The sequence below is a fragment of the Rousettus aegyptiacus genome, unplaced genomic scaffold (assembly GCF_014176215.1).
Source record: "Rousettus aegyptiacus isolate mRouAeg1 unplaced genomic scaffold, mRouAeg1.p scaffold_m13_p_6, whole genome shotgun sequence".
Taxonomy (NCBI): Eukaryota; Metazoa; Chordata; class Mammalia; order Chiroptera; family Pteropodidae; genus Rousettus; species Rousettus aegyptiacus.
Genome location: NW_023416309.1, coordinates 82,144,605 through 82,163,412, shown reverse-complemented (window position 1 = coordinate 82,163,412; position 18,808 = coordinate 82,144,605). Strand labels below are relative to the sequence as shown.

The 18,808-nt window shown below is 31.2% G+C and overlaps 1 protein-coding gene across 1 annotated transcript in view; it reads right to left on the bottom strand.

The window, feature by feature from the left end:
- Positions 1 to 18,808, bottom strand: part of ATAD5 (ATPase family AAA domain containing 5) — a 32,672-nt gene that overhangs the window by 4,043 nt on the left and 9,821 nt on the right. The window contains exons 5-19 of the mRNA XM_016152493.2: positions 18,365 to 18,491; positions 17,750 to 17,831; positions 15,413 to 15,597; positions 13,701 to 13,858; positions 13,081 to 13,240; positions 12,332 to 12,661; positions 11,299 to 11,395; positions 10,037 to 10,116; positions 9,655 to 9,794; positions 9,410 to 9,560; positions 5,982 to 6,158; positions 5,582 to 5,715; positions 5,026 to 5,119; positions 3,889 to 3,953; positions 1,158 to 1,338 (exon numbers count right to left, since the gene is read on the bottom strand). Of these exons, the coding sequence (XP_016007979.2) occupies positions 1,158 to 1,338; positions 3,889 to 3,953; positions 5,026 to 5,119; positions 5,582 to 5,715; positions 5,982 to 6,158; positions 9,410 to 9,560; positions 9,655 to 9,794; positions 10,037 to 10,116; positions 11,299 to 11,395; positions 12,332 to 12,661; positions 13,081 to 13,240; positions 13,701 to 13,858; positions 15,413 to 15,597; positions 17,750 to 17,831; positions 18,365 to 18,491 (2,161 nt within the window). The remainder of the gene's footprint in view (positions 1 to 1,157; positions 1,339 to 3,888; positions 3,954 to 5,025; positions 5,120 to 5,581; positions 5,716 to 5,981; positions 6,159 to 9,409; positions 9,561 to 9,654; positions 9,795 to 10,036; positions 10,117 to 11,298; positions 11,396 to 12,331; positions 12,662 to 13,080; positions 13,241 to 13,700; positions 13,859 to 15,412; positions 15,598 to 17,749; positions 17,832 to 18,364; positions 18,492 to 18,808) is intronic.

Here is an 18,808-nt window from a genome sequence, read left to right as displayed (position 1 = left end):
TATTATGAAATAGCATGCAGCTATGAAAAAAGAGGAAGTAGAACTGTTAAGTACTGACAAATTGTTGGGTGAAGAAAAAGGAAAATGTTATACACTATATATAGTATTGGTTAATTTTGCTAAATAAGTAGGAAGCAATATTTTTATATGTATAGATAAAGGTCTAACAGTGGCTACCTTTAAAAGTGAAAAAGATCTTTTTTACTTTTCATACTTCCGCACTGTTTGAATTTCTAATGAGTGCGTATCTGTGTTTTTTTAAAAGACAGGAATGAAATGCATATAAGAACTTCAAGAAAATAATGCTATAATTAGAGTTTTTGTCTTGTAAAGTCTTAGTATAGCACCTTATATCCAGTAGTATGGTGATAATTTGTTTTTTTATAACAGGTTATTTTCCATGTTTTATTATATTTACTTGCAAGAAATAGTGAAAACTACCAACTTCTGTTGAATTAAATGTACAGCTGTCTACTTTGAAAAAGAACATATTAAAAATTTGAAATAAAAAAAAACTGAGACAGGATTAATATTACAGAACTTCACCTTGGTTTTATTTAAATATTTGTATATTTCCCAGAGCAGACTCTAACTACAAAACTGTCACTGTGGAGCATGGAAACTACAAACTATGAACTTCTTCAGGGAAGGAACCATGTTTTATTCATATAAACACAACACCTGGCATGGAAATCCTCAATAAGCACCTGTGACTTGAATTATGTAATAATGACTAAAGACTGATAATAAAATAAAGCATTTCTGAAATTGTAAAGTTTTTAGGAAAAAATATAATTATAGACTATTTAAAAGAGAACTTACAACAGTCATATAAAAATAATTTTTATATATGGAAAAATCTCCCGTTTTTATATAAGTGATAAAAAGAAGTTACTAATAGAATTCTATTTGTTTATAAGAAACTATATGTTTATAAATGTTTAAGTAACAATTTGTTGTAAGTTCAGTTTAATTCTATTTATCCACATTTAATATTTACAAAACTTTTCATCAACAAAGTTGACATAGGTATTTTTATTTTTAAGATTAACGTGATATCTAGATGCTCAAAAGTTTCATAATCATTCAAATATTTTGGCATAGCATATATTTTAACATAGGGTCCCATTACAGAAATTTCTAACACATCAACTTACGACACAAGGATAATGGCCTTTCTTCTAAAATTCCACCTCCACTTCTAATCCAGAATTGTAAATAAAGGATACTTTTCCTGATATCACAAGTATTTGCAGTTAACAATGTTACAAAGTCTTTTACATCAGTTCTAAAATTCTCAGTTAAGCAGATCATCTGTAGGTAGCTGGCAACATTTAGCTGAGAGTAAGACAGAAGAAAGAAAAATGGTCAATTGTAGAGTTAACGGAAATACATCAACAACACGTCTCTAAAAGTTAAACTTTGCTAAAATTCATGATATCTCAAGCATTTATTGAGAATGAAACTGATCTGGAAAAATATAAAGGAAAACACTACCAAATTAAAAGCATTTATATATACTTCTTTTATTAACTGTGTATATCTAAGAAAAATTTTATGGAGATTCTCCAACCTGAACCCTGGAGACAATTTTATTAAACCTTGAGAAGATCTCTTAGGATTAAATAATAGTACAACTTGATGGACTATTTTACAGCCATTAAAATTATAAATACTATAATAATACTAAAAAGCATAATTTTTAAAAACCAGAGTTAGAGAATTATATCAATGTATGCATAAAAGCATCATGTAAACAAGAACCAAAAAAAAAAAAAAAAAATGAAAAACATGATTTGTTGGGGATAATGGACCAAATAAAATATTCCACTTTAGTGGTCATTAATATTGCTATCATATATTTTTTGTAAAACAACATGTAAAATTCACTTCCCATTGTTGTTAATGAAAAGCTTTTTTATCTAAAAAACACATAAAACTATTTACATTTTGCAGATTTTACAAAACTACTACCACTTTTACTTTATAGTAAATAAGACAAAATATTTTCCCCTATGAAATCTTTGACTTTATTACAGACACACACACTTCTGCACACTTCTGGAACAGGGTAAGACTTATTCATAGTCTACTGATTTATGACAAAACTAGAAAGTAATTCACTAGAAAAAAAACTGTCTTTTCAACAAACAGTGCTGGGACAATTGGATATCTACTAGTAAAACAAATCACTATTATGCCTTACTTCATATTGCATATAAAACTTAAAGACCAATATGTCAAAACTACAAAATTTCTATAAAAACTTTGTAAGCTTAGGTTTGGTAAAAATTTCTTAAATGGGATACAAAAAACATAAACCATAAAAGAAAAACTTGGTAAACTGGACTTCATTAAAACCTTTTACCTTTACAATTAAAAAAAAAAATAGAAAGGTAAGCCACGAACTGGGAGAAAACATTTACAAAATACATATCCAATACAAATTTGTATCCAGAATATGAAAAGAACTGTTAAACTCCATAAGAAGACAACTGATTTTAAAAATGGGCAAAGATTTGAACAGATTCTTCACCAAAGAAGAAATACGGATGGCAAATGGACACATGAAAAGATACTCAACATCATGTCATTAGGAAATGGAAATTGAAACCATGAGATACCAACATATAATGATTATTATGGATAAAATCAAATAAATGGACAATTCCAACTTCTGGACTCTCATGCATTGCTGGTAGGAATGCAAATCATTGGAACTTCAGAAAACAGTTTGTCAAGGTCTTATAATATTAATCGGACCAACAATTCCACCTTTAAATATTTAAAAGAAATGGAAATATATGTCTAGACAAAGACTTTAATGTGAATATTCATAGCAGCTTCATTTACAGTTTACCTGGAAACAACTCAAATGGCTATCAACAGGTGAGTGTGACAACATATTTATATATATGAAGTATATCCATACAATGGAATACTGCTCATTAATTAAAAGGAAAGAATTACTACATAGGTTAACATGAATGAATCTGAAAAAGCATTATGTTGTATAAAATAAAGTAAAAAAAAAAAAAAAAACACCAATTATAAGATTTCATTTACATGAAACTACAACAGGCAAAAATTACAGAAAAACAATGGGGTGTAAGGAAAGTTTCTGAGATAATGAAAATGTATCTGTATTTCTCAAAATTCATTGAGTCATACACTTAAAGTGGTGAATATTACTGTACATTAATTATACTTCAAAAAAGCTAATTAACAAAAGCAAACATGTAAACACACAGACATGGACACCACTATGGCTAACACTAAAAAGACGGACAACAGCTACCAGAATTCTCATGCACTAAAGGCATATTTGGTAGATTCTCTAAAAGTTAAAGAAATAGCATAATGCAGATGACTCAAAAATTCTACCAACAGAACAGCACAGATAAATCTAAGAAACATAATGTTAAGTAAAAGAACCCAGATAAAAAGAACATATTTCATACTATATGAAATTTCAGAACTGACAAAACATAACATTGACCTTAATATTAAGGTTAATACAACATATTAGAATAGTGGTTACTTCTGGTTGGGGAGGGGAGTACTGACAGAAAAGGGCTCATGGGAACTTTTGGATGTGATGGAAATTTTGATCTGGGTAATGGTTACATGGTTTACATATGTTAATATTTATCGAATTGTACGCTTAAGGGCATTTTAAGCACTGTTACTATGAAAAAAAAAACAGTGAACATAGGAGTCTAGTAAAAATTTGAATATTTGAAAAAATATTTTAATAATAACCAGTTTTCAAAAACTCAAAATTTTAACCTATCCCTTAGCAACTAAATTTTAAAATCATAAATATCATAAATCATTTTTTACATAATTGTGATATATAACTTATGACCATCAAAATGCAAATCTTACCAGCGAAGGAGTATTGAAATTAATTTCTTCAAAGCAGCCGTCAAACATTAAACTAAATGTTGGATCTATATAAAAAAACATTTTTTTAAACATGAAGACCAATAAATTACATTTTCCAGTTATACTTTCTATGAACATATTCTGTATTTTATCAGTAATAAAAATGAAATACTATGTTAAGTATAAAATGACAGAAACTGAATTTCTATCTTGATCTAAAGTAGTTGTGATATTTTAAACTGCCATCTAATTTGTGATTATTACAATTTTTATTGAAACTTTTAGAGTACAATCACTGTCACATGGGCCATTAATTTATAAGTGGAGTCTAACATAAATACATTTTGCTAAAAAATCCATAGCAAAGATATACTGAATATTTACAATGAAATTAGAAAACAATGTCATAATACAATATTTATCATAAAAAAATTGTATGAGTTTGAAAATTATTAGGAAGGTGGACCAATTCTGTTAGGCTGATGATGGCTTACTTTAGCTAAAATATGCAATAATCCTTATGGAAGTATATTATCAGGGATTAAGGAATGGCTAAATTCAATATTAAGGAATTGCAAAAAGGCTGGGTTCCATAAAAAAAAGTGACCAATGAATGAAGTTTGGTGATCTAATTATAACTATGAGTAAAAGGCAAAGAGAAGGATTTGTTATTTTCCCCACCAAAACCTCTTTACTGGCTAGTCCATAAATCTATCTGCATCCCAGGCTGCTATTGGCTTCCTAAATATCTAACACCCAACACAGTAATTCAAAGTAAAACCCATTTTTAATGTCATTGCTATTTGCAAGGTAGTATATTAATTTTATAATTACTTAAGACTGCCGATCAATTGCAAATTTGAATAATTCTTAGTTTAAAAATGATCTAAGCCTCCTCATTTTAGAAAAAAAGACTTAATTTACCAGCAAACTTTTAAAAAATTTATTTACTTATTTTAATTAGTTTCCAGTATACAGTACATTGGTTAATCTATATAGTTCTTAAAACAAAACCCCCAATTGCTCCCTCCCTCCCTACTAGCAAACTTTTTAAAGGAACATTTCTAACTAAAATTAGAATCTTTTTCCAAAATATTTTAACCAAAAATAATTAATTGTAAAATCATTGTTACCTACCACTTGTAGTAAGAATTACAGGTCTTTTAGTTGTCGCCATGAATGTTTTGATTGCATTCAAAAACCCAGCATCTTCCTCAAAAATGACATCAACCTAAGAATTGTTTATTAGAATATTAATGTACTAAGCAACAATACACTTACTGAGTATCAGTTATGTATACATAGCCGATATACTATATGTCTGTTAGAAACAAAATCTATGAATTTACAAATAGTATGAATTCAGCCCATGCCAAAACCTTACATCTTACAATATTAAAAGGGTAAAAAAATTATCAAACATTAAAAGAAATGCAGTCACCTGTAACTGGATAAATATGAGTCAAAATCGTTTCTAAAATCAATGAACAATAATTAATAACCCTAGATTGCATTAATCACCTTCCTGAAAAATTCTTCTATGGTTGACAATTCCATTTGCTTTAATTTCAAATTGATGCAGTATTTCTGACTTTCTTGGCTATTTTGAAATACTTTACAGTAACACATACAGTAATCTTTAGAATAAGTTTTTACCACGAGGTATCACGAATATATACCTACGTAAGCCTACCTCCTCAAAAAGAATGAGAGATGTTGCATTTTTCCTGTTGGGTTCCTCAGCTCCATATTCTTTGACATTTGAATTAGTTGCGTTTGTAGATTTAGTCTGAATAATTTGTTTCTGTTCAAAAAAATTTTTGACTCCTGCATAAATAAAATATTAATATTTTATAAAAAATCAACTTGTAATAGAACACTGGATATTTCCACAGAATAAGCTCAAACTGAAATTCTCTATCAAAACTGAAATAAAATATCAAAACTCTTATGTTGGACCTTCAGCATAGCTAAGTTTAAAAAACAGGCACTCAAGCAATGATCATATTTTTATCATAAAAAAATATATTTTTATGTCTTAGGTTCTTTAGCATTAAAAATGTCAAGTTTATTTTGTCAATTTAATGTCTTACCTTTATTGTTTTCCAGAAGTTCTCCTAATTCTTCATTATTTTTTGGCTTGGAAGATACTTTAAAATAATTTGCCAAAGTTTTAGGTGGAAGTGCTCGCTTTGATCCACTACTTTGTGGTAATGGCGGAGGAAGTTTCCTTGGTGATGTAACAACTTTCCTTGGGGAACTTAATTTTTCTGCCAAAAACAAATTGCACTTAAAGATAAATATTCTAAAAATTAAACTGACAGCAAAATGAGTTATCCTCAGTCTATCTTTCCACCAGTTAGAGATCAAAGATACAGAAATTTTTTCTCATATTCGAATGCTCTATATACTCAAATATTACTGTATTGTTAGTTATTCTATCAGTAGAGAAGGCAAAACCAGTCGATTGGAAAAGATACTCTTTTTCAAAGAAGCATATATTCTGAATTAAATAACGTTCATAATCCCTCCATTTACTTTCTCTATACCTACGTGAGGTAAGAAAAGGCTGAAGGAAAAGTGATAATTGTATACAGCCTGAGCACATTATAGAACTCTGTTGTCAAACTTTGGCTTAGTCCTACAGTAAATTGATACTGCAAGTAAATGTTTTTCTGGAGATGTTATGGAGGATGGACACAAAGTCAAAAAATAAATGGTTGATTCCCCTCCCCCCAAAAAGCCAATGGCATCCAGCATTTATTCCAGAGCATTTTCTCCCCAATAACTACCCTGATTCAGTCTTTACATGTCCTAATTACATCATACGGCCTCAGGGCAGGATCGTCTATACATACTATCATATGTGCATAATTCCATGGCTATGTCCTACTCTCTTTTTTTGCACCTCCTATCTCCACAGTTCTTATCATATAACTTCCATCTTATAAGTGTTTGAAAAAATTATCGAAAAATTTGAGTTTGAAAAAATCGTAGACATTAGTATCATTTCGTAAAAACGGCATTTTAACACAATATTAAAAACATTTCTTTATACTGAATAGATTTCAATTTATCAAAAAATTCACTAGTTTGTCCTTATTTTCCTACTTTTGTCATAGACCAAAGAATGCTTGATCATAGACTGGCATCAGTCCAAAGATTGGTTTTAGAAAATGCCAATTTCTACTTTAAGGTACTCATAAGTTTTTAGCTAAATTTTATCAATATATTATTTTTAAAGAACCTGCCACCAAAATAATCAGTTCCTCGGAGAAAGAGCTTATTCTAGGTCTGGAACATCTTAACAAGCCATAAAGCAAGGACACAAGTTAATTAAAAAGGTTTCCTCCTAGCCATAGATCAAACAATATGAGCACAAAAAGAAAAACAGAGTTTTGCTTCTGGCCAAGATACAGACTAGATTTGCCCATCCATATGAAATAACAACAACAAAAAAACATAACATTTGAAACAATGCTTTTCAAAACTTTAGATATCATGCAACAAAGGACAGTGATACCTGAGAGACAAGAAACAAACAAGATGAACTCTAGGGATTGCCTAGCTTATTGCTTTTGGAGAATTTCTAGGTCACAGTGAGGAGGGGAAACCAGTCCAGAGATTTCCCTGAGTCATGGAGACTGAAGGCAAGGGAGATAAGAGTTCATACAGCAGGATACCAAAGAGAAGAGACACAGAGAGCTCTGGAAATCTGCAGAAGCTTCCCGTAAAGTCTTCAATTGAATAATGATCAGTGAAGGTCTGGGGAAAATAATCCCTGAGGCTCATAGAAGCTGGGACAGTTACTCTTCCCACTAAAGAGAATGGCAAACTTCATAATTAATGTAGCACTGGACAGAGTACTCAGAAGGATTCTGCCTAAGTATGGGGTTAAATTAGCTCTTGACTAAAATATTGCTATGGTCTCACCTAACACAGCATAAAAGACCTGAAAGGATCAAACTGTTTTTAAGTAACTTAACTGCATCCCAGTATAAAATAAAAGAATAGTTATAGGAACACAGAAATATCCAGTATCAAACATGGTAAACTAACTACACATCCAGTCAAAATGATCAGGCATCCAAAAAGGCAGGAAAATACAATCCATAATTGGGGGTGGAAGGGAATCAACTGAAACCAACTCAGAAATGACGCAGATGACAGCATTAGTAGATAAGAACAATAAAACAGTAATTATAACTATTTCATATGTTCGAAAACCAGTAGGAAAGAGAAGATATAAAAAATACTAAATTAAGCTTCTAGAAATGAGAACTACAATGTGTGAAATGAAAACTACATTGGATGGCACTGGCAGCATACCAGATACTGCAAAGATATTTGTGAACTTGAATAAATGGTAATAGAAACTACCCAAAATGAAAGAGAGGAAAAGGACTGAAAAACTGAACAAATAATTAGTGAGCTCTGAGAAAACTTCGAGTGATCTAAAATATATATAACTGGATTTGCCAGAGGAGGAAAGAAAGAGAACAAAAATATTTGAAGAGAAGACAACTGTTAGTGAGGATGTGGAATAAAGGGAAACTTTGTACACTGTGAGTTCAGCCACCATAGAAAACAATATGAAGGTTTCAGAAAAAATTAAAAATGGATTTACTGTAAGCCCCAACAATTCTACTTTCGGGTATATATCTAAAGGAAATAAAATAGGACATTGAAGAGATATATGCACTCCCATATTTAATGCAGCATTATTCACAACAGCTAAGACATGCAAACAACCTTTTTTCCATGTTGTTCGGTTGGAGAACTTTATAATGGAAAACAATTAAACTCATCAATCAATTTCAATATCACTAAAAGTGTGATAACCAGTCATTATGTATGTCCTGCTATGATGTTATAGGAAATACATGGTCCTACTTATGCATGCATGCTAGCTAGCCCCAAAACAGAACCCGAAGCTATCTAATCAGGCCACAGATCAAACTGCCAGTTTACAATAAACATAGTAAAGAGGAATATGTTAACTAATACCATGAAGATACAATGAGCCAAATCCAGAATGTGAGAAATTTTATGACAAATGACCCATATTCTTCAACAACTAAATGATATGGAAAGAAAAAAGACAAGGGTATTGTTAGAGAGATTAAAAGAAACGTAAGACCTTTTAATCAAATATAAGATGTGGGCTTTGTTTGGATTCTTTCCTTTTTTTTTTTGGGGTGTGTATTCTGATTTGAACAAACCATTTGAAAACAGAAAAATTAAACTAGATCAAATTAAGGTATAGAGTTAATTTTATTAGTTCTGATTATGATATTGTGGTTATGCTTTGTAAAAGTCCTATAACGTAGAGATATCAAGTATATATGGGTAAAATTATATTATGGTCTTGAGATTTGTTTTAAAACAGTCCAGGAAAAAAATTTAAAGGCATGTGTATGTGTAGGAAAAGAGAAAATGATTGTTCAAATGCAAATTATTAAAATTTTTTCTTAGATATTATTTTTTCAAACAGTTATGACACAGAAAATAATTTACTCACTTGGTGACTTGCCTATGTTGTAGCTATTAAAAAAACAAGGTTTTTGTGAGTTTACACCTTGCTTGTCTACTTGATGGGACTGAGTTGCTTCCTTCAGTTGAGACAGAATTTGTCTTCCACTGCGCTGAGAAGAGGCATTCACTTCAAATATCTAAAAGAGTGTATTAAAAATGGCAGAATGGTTTTTTTTTTTAATTCAAATGTAGTTATTATATTACCATTGCTCCACTGTAGCTATTACTAACCTTAAATCCAAGCTCCTGAGCACAAGCATAGACCGCAGCAGTTTTCCCTACTCCTGTTGGCCCTGTTATAAGAACAGTATTGCAAAGACGATTCTCTTCTTCATCTGAACTGCCTTTGAAGTCTATTCTCTCTGACAGATCTGAAAAATTATTCAAATGCATACAAAATAATTGCTTATGCAGAAAAAAAAATTGCTTAAGCAGCAATTCTACCTCACCAAATCCAATGATCAAATCTCACAAACGTCTTAGCAATACATGCTGGAAATCGAATGTACAAAAACTAGAAAGCCAAATATAAGACACTGATTAAGAAATTTAATAAAAGTTTTTAGCTAATCTAAAAATTTTCAGTGAAGTATAAAAAAATGACTCAAAATACCTTCTTGCTTCTCATCTCTTTTTCCCTTCAAATTTTGTCTTTCTTCCAATTCAGCTCTTCTTTTCCAGTCTTTCAACCAACTGACATAAGAAAATGTATGTTAATAAAAATAATTCACAGAATATAGGTATCTTGTAGAGTCTATCTTGAAATGATTTGGTGGGAGGAAGTTACGGCATATTGTTAAAGTACTTCATGGCACTTCTGAATCGATAATTATTAAAATATTTTTACATGAGCATCAGTATTTTACAATAAAGTAATTTTTGCCTAAATACACAAGATTATATACACAGGGATATTCACTGCAACACTGTTTATATTAGCCTCCAAGAGGAAAAACCTAGAAGTACATCAGCAGGTGAAAAGATACATTATGGCACATTTATACAGGAAATTAGTACACAGAAACTAAAAGGAATTTAGGTAGATTGTGTGATAACATAAAAGATGTCTAATATACAATGCCAAGTATACATCAGATTAAGTTCCAGTCTGGAGCTAGACCATCTGAGTTTAAATTCTAGCTCCACCACTTTCTAGCTGTGACCTTAGACAAATAATTTAACCTCCCTAGGCCTGATTCCTCATCTATGAGATAAGGACAACAGTATTTACGCTCATTTTGTTCTAAGGATTAAATGAGCTAAGAACAATGCAAATGCTTATAACAGTGCCACGCTCAAGGTGTTAACTCTTATTATGAGTTGCAATTCCTTATAAGAAATCCTTCGGATTAGGTGAGTTTTAGAGTTCAGAATTTTTCAGATATTAGAAAGGTAATTTGGTACATATACCATATATCCCATAACAGCCCTAAAGAGCTCTGTGGTAGTACATTCATAATCAGTTACTATTTCTATCTTTTAAAAAATGTATGAACTCGTACGAGGCGAGATCAATCAAGACCATAATAAACTTTGTGTAATAAAGTTAATAAACTTTCAGTTTTCAAAACTTTTTGGATGTGGGAATTGTAGACAAAAGATTATGGAAGTGAATTAGTAGTATCATGATCCCATTTGTTAGGAAGGAAAAAATTTAAGAATAAAATTTTTTCTAGAAGGTTTTACAAAAATCCTTTAATAATACATTTACCTGTATGGAAAAGAGAGGGATACTTACTTTTCACTGAAAATTCCTTTAAAATTTTTTTAAAGATTGTACTAAGTATTACTTTATAATTACAATTTCTAGATTTTAAAATGAAATAAAACTAGATTCATAAAGTATTTCTCAATTCCTTTATAAATATTACCAACCTATGTAACTTTTTTATAGCTAGCTCATTGCCTATGAGTTCACTGGAGTTCTGAGGTTGATACTTTTCAGTCCAAAGCATGTCTTCAGTTCCAGAATCTAAAGCAAAAAATACATATTAAAGTATTTACTCCTTGACATAAGCATATTATTAGACATTCATATTACTGTTTCATGTAATAATAACTATTTATACAAATACAAATATTTACAAAATGCCAAAAAGTCCATTTCAAAACAATGTTACATTTAAAATTCTTCACATCAAATGCCCCCTTAAAAACCAACCACCATAACGTCTCATGACAGTAAGGTTTAAAAGTACACATTTAAATTTTAATAACCACTCAAGAATAATAGAAATGTGAAAAATAATTTGTACCATAAAAAATATCTAAAGAGAAAAGACAGAATAATTTTAGTGGAGGCTCTTTTGACCACTGGAAAGAAATGTTCAAGGGTCCAACTAAGTCATCCTCGGTAAATGAAGATATATGTTGTATTCCCCACTGAGAATATGGAATGTTGTAAAGGTGCCAATTTACTCCAAATTAATCTATAAACTAATGCAAAATCAAAACTCTAATGGGATTTATAGGGGTAAGGGGAACTATAGTTCATTTAGTAGAGCAGATGATGAAAACTGTCTTTAAAAATGATGGGAGACTTGCCGTACAATATCAAAACATACTCTGCCACATAAATAGATGACTAATCAATTCAATAGGATACTTTGGAAATGCTGGGTAACCTGAATGGGAACATTTCAGAGATGTGAGAGACAAGTATAAAATAATATGTATAGTATTATCCCTGTTTTTTTAAAAAGCATGTGTATTTATGGAAGTACAGAAAAATCAAAGACTAAACACCAATTTGTTACATGTGACCTGTAAGACTAATTGGTAAGGTTTCCACTTCTTATTTTATAAATATATATTACTTGAATGTTGCAACAAGCATATATGAAAAGAAAGGGGAAGTGAGAGTTTAAAAAAAAAAATTCTAGGACCAGAGAGAGAAAATCTAATTTACCAGGAACAGAAGATATTTCTGATATAGACTCTTTGTCATCATCGATTATCAGAATATCAGAATCTTCTACTTTTTCTCTTTCCACTTTACATGTTGTCCTCAAAGCAGTTTGTTTCTTCCTGGATGTTTTAAAATATAGACCTCTGGAAGAATCTAGCTTTATTTCAGTGGAGTTGTTTCTTTTGTCAAGTTCTTTTGGTTTTCCATTTATCTTTTTTGAACTTTCTGAATACTCATTTGGTTTCTTTCTTTTTGACTTATGATTTTCAGTTTCCACTCGTTTTCTTTTGGTTTCTTTTTGACTGACATCAGGCTCTAGTTGTGGACTTTCTATTTGGGGAATAACAGAAATATACATGCTTACTAATTAACAAAAAACTTTAATATCCGATAATCTTATGAAGTGAAAGGCAAGAATCAAAGGTGGCATACTGAAAGCAAGCTGAATATTTTGTTTTTTAGAATGCCTTTGTACAAGCTATATTAGTTCAAATTATCTCGTATAAAGCTTTCCTTAAGTGAACTATTAATATTTTAACATTAACATTTTAACTACAGCTGTCTTTAGGCTGGCATCTCTGGAAGCAGGCTAGGGCTAACATTGCATTGCACAAGATGCTTTCCTTCAGTTTCCTCCCCGCCAACCACAAGCAATCTTCCTTTTGTTATGACCACTTCCATGGGTTGATGACTGCCTTAGTGTTTTCAAAAGTGAAATGTTAAAGTAAATGATAATAATTATTACTAACCTTGTTTACGATGACATTCAGACGGTACCTGTTGCTCAGTTTGTTTTTTTAAAAACAAAGGAAAATATTTCTTCAAAGAAAATTCAGGATTTGACCACTTAATTTCCTCCAGCAAAAGTTTTCTTACTTCTTCAGTAAAATCTTTCCTTTTCTCCATAAACTGAAATGAAGAATAACATGCTTAATAATAGAGCCACATCATTTGGTAACATTAAGCACAATACTACCAACTTTCTGTCTATGTCAATATCGACGTAACTAAATTTAGTTACTAAATGTAACCTTGATGGCAAAGGTGCATTTGTAGTTTTTGAAGGACTTAGTTCATCTTTCTATTGTTTTCTGTTTCAACTAATTGTACTTTACACATTTATTATGTTATAAAGTATCTAAATGTGCTATATAAAGTCATCTTTTAAAACTGGCTATCATTAATGCGTAAAATGTTTTTATAACTCTGTGTGCATTTGAAAGAAATGCATACTTCGACTGGGATTTATTTTTTAAAACTAGACTCTAGGAAAAAATGAACTTTAGGCTACGATAGTAGATATCCAATTTTTTTCCTCTGAAAGATGTGAAGGAAACACCCTATAATGGATGAGCTCTCTAATACTTACCCCAATAGCAGAATTACTACTTTTCAAATTTGAAGTCAATGTTGAAAATTCACCAAGAGCAATAACACATTTCGAGAGATCTTTTACTTTAGTATTCAGTTCTTTAAGTTTAAGTAAGAGAGGACAAGCAGGTGGCTTCAAATGCCACAAATGGCACCCTAAAAAAACAAAAAATTTGTCTTACTTACTTTCATATACATCCTATCCATTTATCAAATGTCAAGTATGTAAACATGAAAAGACTTAACAACTACATAGTTAATATGAAAGTACCAAAACTCAGATGAGTACAGTACAAAGGAAACAAAAACCTCACCTCCAACAAACACAATAAAAATTACCTAGTCTTTCCTCCCAATTGTTAGAAATAAGCATCTATTAGCAAATTTTCTTTTTAAATCTACCTTGCTACTCAGAGTAAAAATTTCAGGGTCTATTAGCATCCTGGTTTAAAATTTAATCTTTAAGGTTCTAAGAGAGTTTTCTCTGTGTGCTTGCCTCATCTGCTCATTTACAAAGAGACATGCTAAGTTTTACAGTAGCGCTCCTGTGAAAATGAGTTTATCAAAATCAGGGAAGAAAAGCATAACTAATTTCTATGGTCAAACATACTACTAGAAAACACTATGTAAAGCTGAACTAATAAAAAATAACTGAATGGCCAGTGGCAGAGATGCGAAAAAAAGAAAAGTAGAATAAAGACTGGCTCGGGAGTTCTCCACACAAATAAGAGGCTGAACAAACCTCAAAAAGTACAAAGGCCAAAAACACAAAAGAAAAGAAAGAATAAAACATAGTGTATATTTTGTAATAGGAGTGCACTAAACCAAACCACAAAACCCGTTAAGGAGAATATAACTGTTTTTGTGCTTACAAAAATAACCTCAGGTAGAAACAATGACAAAGTAAAGATATAAGGCTTTATACACTACCTGCAAATTAAAATCATATATGTAAAGTAAGATTGTGGTTGCTACAGCATTAGAATACAAATAGAATTAGGTTATGATCAAGCTAACACCTTCCTTTAAGAGGCCTGTGCTCGCTCTTGTGCATAGTGCATGTGAGAATAGGGTGAACTACGGCAATGAAGCACTGCCACTTGTTAACTATTCCAGAAAATATACCAAAAGATAGGTATGTTATTAAACAGCAGAAGCTGTTGTGGAGACAGATTTCCCTTAATCATTCAACAGTAGCTTGGACAAGAACAGGGCTGGAGCTCCTATGAGAGATTCTTAAAAATAATTTGTTCACACATAGCTATAATTTCAGAAGGGAATTGCTCTCCTTTTAGAACACAGTGCCTCTCAACATGCACTTAAGGTCCCACACACATGCCTGCTGTCCCCTGGCATGAGGAGTAAAGGCTGAGGATGCCTTTGGCTTTCTTGGCCCCACCTACATCCTCAGTAAAGTGAGTCCAAGACTCGGGATGAGGCTTTAAATTACACTTAACCCTTAGCCTCATCTTAAATCAACTTACATGGTTTCATATTACTTCTAATGTTTTATTTATTTATTTTGTATAAATTTACTGGGGTGATATTAGTTAATAAAATTATGAGTTTCAAGTATACAATATTATACTACATCTTCTGCATATTACATTGTGTATTCATCACCCAAAGTTTAGTCTCCTTCCATTACGATATATTTCACCACTTTTAACATTTTGAAAGTAAATATTTGATAATAATTAACAAGCTTACCATCATCTTTTTGTTGTACATGAACAACTCTCTGGAAACTAGTACTCATTGCATTGTACACATCTAATGCAGCAGCTCTCTTTGCAATTTGCCGTTTCAACAAATCTGGCAGACCACTCATTAGAAAGTCACGCTTTGCTTTAACTTGCACATCACAATCCTGAAATCTTTCAGATGTATCTTGACTTTTTAAGAAAAAATGTGAAAAAAGAAAGCTAAGTTTATAAACACTTAAAAAATTAACTATCTATAAAATATCTTTTAATTTAATTTGAAAAGATTTAATCAGCTATGATCCTAGCTGGTCAAATTCTTTTGCTTATCATAAGAACAAGTCTATCAGTGTTAAGTAATTTAAAATAAGCATACGTAGAAAAAAATGACTTCAAGAACATCCACAAAATGTTAGCACCTACCATCCAAAAGCCCCAAGAATGTATAGCTACTGGAACTCTCATATTTGTTCCATTTATAAGATGGAATAATCACATGGGAAAGTACTTTGGTTTATTCTTATTATGTTAAACATGCACCTACCTAATGACAGAGTAATTCCACTTCTAGGTATTAACTCAAGAGAAATAAGAACATTTGTCCACATGTGTATAAGAATGTTCATAGCAGCCTTACACTAGAAATAACCCAAATGACCATCAATAAAACATAAACAAATTGTGGTATATAAGGAATACTACTCAGCAATAAAAAGACCTTGACTGAAAGAAGCCAGTGACAAAAGTGTACCTCTTATATGATTTGATTTCTATGAGATTCTAGATAAGGCAAGCTAATCTATCTCAACAGAAAGCAGATAAGAAAATACTGCATGGGATTATGGGTGGAGGGGACAGGGATTAACTGCAAAGAGGCATGAAGGAATTTTATTGAGTGATGAAAATGTTCTGTATTTTTTATTATGGTAGTGATTACACAGATGTGTACATTAATTCAACCTCAAACCATTTATTTTAAATGAGTGCACATTACTGTACATACATTATACCTGAACGAAGTTTTGTGTATGCATACTGAGCAAAACTAGACACAACTTATATATATATACAACTTTATATACATATAAAGTTTATGTGAAGTTCTAAAACAGATAAAATTAATCTGTAATAGAAATCAGAATAGTGGTAGGTAACCTTTTGTTATGGTGGTGATGGGGATAGCAGGAAAAGAGTAAGTAACTTTCCTGGAGTAAAAGATTTATCTTGATTAACATATTTATCAAAACTATATGCTTAAGATTTGTGCATTTAACAATATACCTCAATAAAACTGAAATATGAAAAAAATAACCCGAACCCATGATGTCCCTAAATTTGGTGTTCTTCCATTGTGCCATCTACTTACATAGACCAGAACTTAAGTGTCATCCTTACACCTTCCTCTCCCGCAACCCAGATCTAATTAATTATTAAGAATTTTTAAATTCATCTTCTAAAATCTTCTCATACATCATTTCCAACACCTGAGTACATACCTCCATCATCTCACACCTGGATGCCTGCATCCAGTCTAAGACCTCCTCATTCCACTCTTTATTCAATAGTCAAATTAATCCAGCAGTCGGATTAAACTTTCAAAATCCAAATGTCCATATTCATCCTTAATACCTTTTGATTGGGCTGGCACCCACCTCTCTAGCCTAGTCTCACATTCCTCTCACCCCTGCTCTCTATGCTCAAGTCACACTCGCATGCTTTCAATCTTCTGTATTTACAATGTTCCTTCCAGCTATAGAGACTGTGCACAGACCATTCCCTCTGGTTGGAACACTTCCTTCCCTTGATGAATTCCTGTTCATCCTTCAGTTCAGGTGTCACTTCTTCAGCAAGGCCTTTCTTGACCAGACCAAAATTACTTAATATGTAATAGAACTCTGTATCTCTTTCTTAGCACACTGCCACATTTCATATGTTGGCCCAATTAATGTTTAATCATAGATTGTTTTGCTTCTAGAGTATAATCCTCAAGAGTGTAAGATATGTATCATATTTTGTTCCCCATAATATATCCCTAGTACCAGAAACAGTGGCTGGTACACAGTAGGAATTTAAGTATTTACTGAATAGGTTCGTAATCAGCTTTTTGGTGTTTATGGTTTGCCTGTTTATTTTTCCACTATTTTGTCTAAAGACAGTCACGAAATGTTTGCAAAAGACCAAAATCTCTCAATTCAGTTGCAGCACTATCAATACTGTCATCTTTTAAAATGAACTCATCAAAGCTTCAAATGACAATTTATATCCTTTCTCATCAATGTAAATTAATAAGTACAAAATACATTCCATAAAATATTTTGGCATTTAAAAATTGATATGGACTGACCTGCTTTCATCAAAACCAAGGCTAGGATCAGCTGTTTTATAAGCCTTTCTGGTAAGAAATAAAGGAGCGACTTTCATTTTTCCTTAGAAAAATAAATACTTAGGTTAGTATTAATGTTTATCATCTCCATTAATCTCCAGGTACTTTCAAAATTATATCTTTTAAACTTTTAAAAATTATATATAATGATCTGGTCTTTCAACCTGACAAATTACTATGAGAATCTCCTGGAGAACAAACATTTTTTAAACTACAGATTCCCACAACCCATCTCTGGAAATTCTTAGCAAATGTGTCTAGGGAAAAAAACTAAAGATTTAATTTATGTTAAAATTTACCCAGATGATTTTGATGATTAGTTGTCAGGTTTGGGAACTTCTAACGTAACTAAGGATAAATATATACAGAAATGCAATAACTTAAAATATGCTCAGTTACCCTTTGCAAACGTTTTACTATATTATAACTTTACTTATTAAAAAAGAAGTATTTAATACAATCAAAAGTTCACATTTTATAAAACAAGAGATTAAATTAAAATGAGAGCATCTGGAACAATATAATTACCCCCAAAATATTCTAATGTTCATCATAAATGTTATTAAATCTGATTACCAGGTACATTTTTAGGAGTCTTGTTAGGTTTTTTCCCTAGTACGTCGTTTAGACACTGAAGCTTCTTCTGATTTGTCTCAGGATGTTTTAAAGAAGTAGGACTTGAATCTATTATTATTACAGAGTCCTAAGACAGAATACGAAAAAAATGTTTAAAATGTCATACAATTAATGTCATTAAAATTTCAAAAGGATTAAAGTGCAGAAGCTATAGACAAGATAATTACATGAGCAAATTCCATATACCTCGCCATCATGAGATTACAAACTGAAAAAAAGTGAAAAATGCACCATTTGAGGAGAAAGTAATTATTTAGTGATTAGAGCCAAAAGAGTGTACATGAGAAAGGGAATTGTTTTGAAGAAAGGGAAGAGGTAGTTCAGCTTATGAAAGATCTTGACTGACTTGATAAGGATTCAGACTATATTCTATAGGCAAAGGCT